General features: G+C 48.5%; 1 protein-coding gene across 1 annotated transcript; it reads left to right on the top strand.

The window, feature by feature from the left end:
• Positions 1-909: 909 nt before the first annotated feature.
• On the top strand, positions 910-2,066 carry SPCC965.06 (putative voltage-gated potassium channel subunit beta; the record flags this gene model as incomplete). The annotated part of the gene is made up of 3 exons (XM_031146234.1): positions 910-1,015; positions 1,081-1,235; positions 1,284-2,066. 3 exons carry the CDS (start codon positions 910-912, stop codon positions 2,064-2,066), a joined length of 1,044 nt encoding a protein of 347 aa, XP_031009491.1.
• Positions 2,067-7,446: the final 5,380 nt, after the last annotated feature.

Consider the following 7,446-nt stretch of genomic DNA (forward strand, 5'->3'; position numbering starts at 1 on the left):
TGTTGTAACGGGTAACTATTTGGCAGGCGCTTTCTGCTTCTTACTCGCTATCACGGCCGTCTTGCTTGCAGGGCTAGAGAAGTCGAAGAAGGGGAAGGCAGTAGACGGAGAAAACTTCACTTCGGTAGCAGAGCATTTTACATCGGCCGGGGAAGAGAGCGACGAGATCAGTAGGGGCAGTGCTGAGGATGCGGGAGGCAAGGTCGTGAAAATTAAATCGAGGGAGGTGAAGTCTTCAGAATAGAGAGATGCTTCATGAGGCTTGATGAAAGGCCGGTCTGGCTACTTTTGAGATTGGCTGGGCCTGGATAGAAAGAACGGCACTGATTTGTAAGATTTCAAGCCAAACTGGAGACTTATATTTGGAATGATAATTGCCGATTTTTGTGTCTACCTAGAAATAAAGCTCGATTTGCTCCAACCAGGGGGTGAGGTGAACTTTCATGGCCTGGTGGGGTAATGGATTTTGGCCTGAAACCCAGGCAACATGGTTCATGTGACACTGGAGGTGTTATCGTAGAGATCAAGCAATCTACTATACAGGAAAATACAATCCAGGAAGACTGTTAGAAACTATATCTGTCATAGATTCAACAAGTCAAACCACGTGAAAATTAAGCTAGAAGGTTTCATCCCCTACAGTCCTACTTCTTTCTGATGTTGACGAATATCCATCTTTGGATGGACAAATATAGGCAGAGAAGTTGAAGGCACAATTAAGGTGTCAAGCACGCAATATATCAACCCGCGAGTCTGGCAGGCTTGGACTCGTTGTACGTATAAGAGTGGGGGATTTGCTAGTCATGATGATGTGCTCACGCGCTATACATCAAGTGGACTTATCCTAAATATATAAATGAACACTGATTTCTCTTCTGTCTATTTATAAAAAGGCAAGAGTTTTTGAAGATGTCTGTATCGAAGATGGAATACCGCTTCCTCGGACGCACGGGGTTGAAAGTATCTGCAATATCTCTCGGCGGCTGGATTACCCACGGAGGACATGTTACCGATGGTACGTATAGTTTCCTATGGAGTGGACATTTAGATAGCTCAAGAACTCAAGACTGATCGATTTAGATGATGCTTTTGCTTCCATAAAGGCTGCGCATGATGCTGGGGTGAATTTCTTCGACACAGCCGAGAACTATAATGCAGGTAAGGCTGAAATCGTCCTTGGTTCTGCGATCAAGAAGTTTGGTTGGAAGCAGAATGACCTCGTGGTCTCGACAAAGGTGATTCTAAAAGCATATTTTAGTAAACAGTAGTATTAACTCTCACAGATCTACTTCGGTCTTAATAACTCTGCCGACCCCTCTAACCCTATCAATAATGTCGGCCTCTCCCGCAAGCATATCATCGAAGGCCTGAACCTCTCGCTCGAGCGCCTCGGTCTCCCCTATGTCGATATCGTCTATGCCCATCGTCCTGACCGTAATACCCCAATCGAAGAAGTGGTCCGCGCCTTTAACCACCTAATCAATACCGACAAGGCCTTCTATTGGGGCACTTCAGAATGGAGCGCTTCTGAGATCGCTGACGCCTGGCGTGCTGCTGACAGACTCAACCTCATCGGTCCCGCCGTCGAACAGCCCCAATACAACCTGCTCACCCGTACCAAAGTCGAGGACGACTTTCGCTGGCTGTACGGCAAGTTCGGCACCGGTCTCACCGTTTTTTCGCCCTTGAAACAGGGCATACTGACTGGGAAGTACAATGGCGTCGAGACGCCGCCGCCGGGCAGCCGCTTGGCTGAGGCGACAGATAAGTACACGAAGTCATTCGCTGCGACATTCGGCAACGAGACGTGGCAACGGGAGCTGAAGCAGGTTGAGGCACTGAAACCAATTGCTGAGGAGATTGGGGCAACGCTGTCGCAGCTAGCACTGGCCTGGGTGCTAAGCAATCCGAATGTATCGTCGCTGATTACAGGGGCATCGAGGGTAGAGCAGGTGCATCAGAATATTCAGGCGCTGGGCTTTGTAGAGAAGCTGACCGCGGAAGTTTTAGAGAAGATTGATAAAGCGCTGGGAAATAAGCCTGTAGTTCCGCCATTGAGATTTTAGACATTTTACCTAGTGTTGAGAAGATTGCTTGAAATGTGGTAAATGGAATTACCGGTTACTATACTTGAAATAAGACAATTGTATATAGGATTACCAGCTTTGAAGTGAAGCTTCTATGAAATGTGGATTTTGAATTCAGAATATAATATAAGGATTGTAATATAATATAAATGTCACATATTAGCGCTGGCACAAACACTCAAAACTGCAATTGCCATAACAAGTTTCATTTCAACTATAAACTACAAACGCGACATGCTGCATATCTCCAAACTAATCTTGCACTTAATTAGGCTATGACTGCGCTATATAGCAACAAGTCAACAAGAGGAAATCTCAATAGAGAATGATGTATAGCACATCAAGGTAATCTCAAATGAGAATGATGCATAGCACATCAAGGTAATCTCAAATTAGAATGATGCATAGCACATCAAGGTAATCTCAAATGAGAAAAGTTCATCAACCACGTCCATGTCCACCACCTCAACCATCTCGACCACGCCCACCACGTGTCATTTCCATCACCTCGACCACCTCGACCACGCCCACCACGTCCTCTACTTCCTGGATGGTCCATGGCATCTGGCCCATTGTTCCATACACTTTCTGACAAGCCAGCAGGGGCCCGTCGAGGTACGGGCACCTCGAGGTTGAGTACACTTGGGGCGGTACCTGATTCCTGGGATCTCGGAGCCTGGGTGGCGCGGCCGGGTTGAGAGGGATTGCCCAATTGTCGACTGGCACTGGTGAAAGCACCAAGCGTAGACGGTGCTACTTGGGGATTGCCCGTTTGTCGACTGGCACTGGTGAAAGCACCAAGCGTAGACGGTGCAACTTGGGGATTGCCCGTTTGTCGACTGGCACTGGTGAAAGCACCAAGCGTAGACAGTGCCACCTGGGGATTGCCTGGTTCAACATCGACATCGAGGTCGATATCCTCACCCTGGTCATTGTTATCCAACTCATCAGCTTCCTCTGTAGCTTGCCTAGCAGCAGCACGCTCAAACTCGTCCATCTCTTCTGGTAGAACTTCCTTGTCCATACCCTTCCAAGAGTATTGGAATTGACCAGGAATTGGTGGTGACTGGTAATTTCCCTGGGATGCATGATTGAAGTTGGCACTCATGGTACCGCGTTGGACAGCAGCATCTTCGTTTCTCTTTTCAAGAGAAGCGACTCTCTCGGCCATATGGTCCAATTTACCTAACAGGTATGCTTTCTCGGCCGCATACTCCGATTGACCTAACTGGTAGGCTGTGGCGATCCAAAGGTCGATATCGGAACCTTGATAGTACGCATTTGGGTGCTCGATCTCCACGACATCCCTGGGGAAGCCGGGCCTAGGCGGTGCGTAAGACTGCTTGCGTCGGGTATTTTCCGGGTTCACAGGTGCAGGGGCTGCTTCCTTTGCCATATTGAAGTATGAGGCATAGTCGAAGTTATCGAACTCCTCCTTTCGAAGGAGTGCCTCGGCGCCTGTGAGAGGTTGACCGTTGCTGCGATCGAATTCCTGGTCTTGCTCCCAAAAGTAGGATGAGCGCATGGAGGGAGCACCAATCCTGGTTATGGCACAAAACCGAAGCAGGAGAGGTCCTTGCTTGTCCTCTGGGGTCTGCAAATAGATCGAGCAGTCCTCAATTGGATGGTCCTCTGTACGAATCAGTATATAGGCAGTGAATGATGGTGTAGTTTCTCATACGGTCACAGATCGGACATGCTCCAATCTTTCCATCATCTCCAATACGGTGACATTTCCTGGTGATGTGAGATTTGTCGGTGATCCCAAAGTTATGTCTGCAGTTGCCGCATCCAGCAGCGAGCTGTGCCTGGGTTGCGCGTGTGGCAGACGACGGGGGCGGATTGTCATTTCCACGTCGACGCTTGGTGGGCCCTACATATAGGTTAGTGATGATTGTAGAGATGCGCCAGTATCGACTTACGATATTCCTGGTGGAGAGGTCTCTTCGCATTCATCCTTGATTGCATCTTGAGGATTCGTCTTCTTCAGTTTGGCTTAGGATGCGTTGAAGGAAGTGCCTTGGTATGCGTGTTGAAGGAAACGTGTTGAAGGAAAATCCCCTTTGCCTGATATCTTTTGTTTACATTGAATGTGAGTGTGTGGGGGCCTAACCGTTTCGGGAAGGGGGGGCTTAGCTCGATCTCGCTTGACGACATACACAATATAAAACATTGTGAATACTCGATCTTTGATCTTTACGTACCATCCACCGCAAACATGGCCGCAAAGATTGTGCAAGATGGCGATGAATACGCCACTCGCTGGCTGCGGATCATGGAGTACGCTGGGTCACATCCTCGGACCACACCAGGCATATCGAGCACCATTGGTGATATGCTGACCAGGAAGGAGATGACGGACTACTGGGCCAGCGTGAAGCAGTTCTGTGAGTCGAGTGACGATGCCTTATACCAGAAGTCAAATGGTCCTTGGCGAGAATGGATGGCTGAGGAGGAATTCATTGGCCATTACTGTAAGTTTCCCCATTCCATCTATTGAGCCGGGCTAATATTGGATAGGGGGACTGCAAGGGAGACTCGATCTCCAGGGAAAACCCACCAAGGTTCCAGCCAACACAACAGGCAATGAACCACCAGGAAAGGCACTGATCCCGACATACGCCGGCCATGCAATCGACGGCCTTGTCAACCAAACTGCCGGCATGATCTTCGACGTTCGACATCTGCCTCCAAACCTTCAAGCCCAGGCAGGCTCTAGTCAATTGACTCCGTACCAGGCAACTCATCAGGCAACTCCCGGCTCTTTTGGAAGACCAGCTGGTCTCGCACCTGACGCCACATTCCGACGCGTTACGGTGACGATGGGCCATCCTCAGGAAGCTGGAACAATGTCACTGGTCTCCCAGTTGGCGCAGTAGGTGAAGCCGAAGCTTCCAGGCAATGGATGAAGCAATGGGCTGGCGACCAGGAAGAGTGGGATAGATGGCTTGCCTCTACCGGCCAGGAAAATCTTGCAAGCCATTTAGATTCAATTCAAGAGTTCGACAGGATCAAAAACAACGCACCACTCTACCAAACTCAGGCTGCGCACCAGGAATTGCTAGCCAAAAATGCCAAGGACGTGGCGCAATTCAACAGAGACCAGGAAATGGACAAAAACGCCGAGACAGCTCGTGCGACTGTGGAGGCCTACTTCAAATACAAGCTCCCCTTCCAGCCAGCATTCAGACTTGTATGCCCAATATCTTGGAAGATCCAATCCAACCCAGGCACAAACGGCCCCAAGGAATGGCTTTGGCTTGAGGCTATTCCAGGCTTTACCAATCGACCTAGGGAAAAGTACTGCTCTCAACTCATGAGAGTCTACCAGGTCATTACTCAATCCAAGTCGATGGCGACCCCTCTGGAGTTTGCTACGATCTATGGCATCATACGACACGATGTGTTGCGAGATTGGCACCAGTACCCACCAGTTGTTCAGCAATATATGGTGGAGGAAAATACCTGGCGATACTACTGGAGGAAGAGTTCACCACCACCACCATTCCCAGACGCATTGACAGCCGCTGGCCATCATCCTTTGATGGAGATGGAATGCCACAACTGTACCTCCACTCATCACTGGTTCTGGGAGTGTACAAGGGAATGTTCAAACTGCCGTCAACAGGGTCATTGGAGACCAAACTGCGAGGTGGGATGGTATGTTCCTCCACAGAGTCACTGGTGAGAGCTCCTTTCCATCTGGAATCAACTTATTTGAGTACCAGCTTGAAATGAGCTTTCAAAGCTATATGGGTTTTCTACAGTCAAATACTTTTTGTTCTGAACTGGACTTTTAGACCTCTAAATTGGAGGTCTTGCTTGAAATGAGCTTTCAAACCTACATGGGTTTTGTATAGTTGAATGCTGTTTGTTCTGAAATGGAGGTCCAGCTTTGTAGATTAGTCAATGAACAGTTTTCGCGATATCCTTTTACTACTATGATTTTGTGAAGTGTGACGTTGCCTTGATTCTACATCCATCACGTTGCATCGCAGTTATGGTAAATCAGATTAAATCCTCATTCAAGATATTTTACTTAGGACAGGTCTCATATCGAGAAGAAACCTCATTTTAAGAAGTAGCCTCGTTTGAAGGAGTAGCCTCATTTGAGGTCTTATGCACAAATCTCCCATTGTCCCACTTAAACCCAGCAGGAACTGTCCATGGCTCCGATTGCAGAGAGTAAGACTTTCCACTCGACCATTGAGCAATAACATCGTCCGTGCTCATATCCTGGGCCTGATCTGTCCATGTATCATCATCCTAGACGTCTCCATCTTCCAATTCATCTTGGGTTAGAGTACATTTCATAGCACCCATGCCTACTCCAATACAACGTTCAATGTCAATAGTAGAGACACTTTGAGCCCCACTCACATCATCCCCAAAGTTATCCTCCCTGAAGGATGTTTTGACTCGCCACCTGGTCCTCCAATCCTCGTCCTCATTGGAAGATGGAACTGTTGCTTCGGAACTGGTAGATCGCTGGGGATGGTCTCGGTCTTGGCTGCGACGTGCTATATTTACAAAACATAAAAGTCGGTCTTTGTCATCGTGGTTGGAAAGTGCCGGTCCGGATGATGAACCTCAAAGGCCGATAGGTTGAGACGATTCAAAGTCGTCCTATGTTCACCAGCGAGGTTCTCTAGGGTATCAATGGTATAATAGGCCATCTTCATGAAAAGAGGGTGGCCTGGAGCGGCGGCGATGGTCCACTGGCAAAATTGCAGCTTGTGCGGTATGTCTGCCCATGTCCTACTGTCCAGCTAGTCCTAATCGATACCAATAACGACCTTGGCCTGGTCGCGGTATTTCTTAGGCACCTACACGTCGATCGGCTTCAAAGCCTCGGTATCTATATCGGTGTAAACGCCACCCTCGATATAAAGCATAAGGTACCGAAGGAGATCCGAATCTACGCCCGGGTTCTTTAAGGCTCGCCACGCCCTCAGAACTTTTGCGTCAGCAGAGAAGTGCGTGTTAATGAAGCCATTGGCCTCTTCCTGGGTGACAAGACTGTAGCCGTAATCTGGAGTTTCCACAAGCCAACTCGGTGCATCAACTAGGCTCTAAGCGTCCAGATGGGGTATTGGCGGGGTTGTCGGGATGAGGAAGCATGATCTGCCAGATTCCGGGAGGAATCAGATGGCCTCTTGGATTGGTGAAAGGAAGCGTGTATTTTGTGGTCATCGTCGCTGATGTTGATTTAGTAGGTATTACTGGCGACGCCGAGTGAGAATGGTCATTTTGGAAAACGAATGGCAGAGTTGTAGCTCTTAAAGAGAGAAGAAAAAGAAGAGATAAAACAGTGGTGATACTGCCCAGCATGAAGTTACGGTTTATGTGAATCATTTTA

The sequence above is a fragment of the Lachnellula hyalina genome, assembly GCF_007821495.1.
Source record: "Lachnellula hyalina strain CBS 185.66 chromosome Unknown contig00005, whole genome shotgun sequence".
NCBI classification, from domain to species: Eukaryota; Fungi; Ascomycota; class Leotiomycetes; order Helotiales; family Lachnaceae; genus Lachnellula; species Lachnellula hyalina.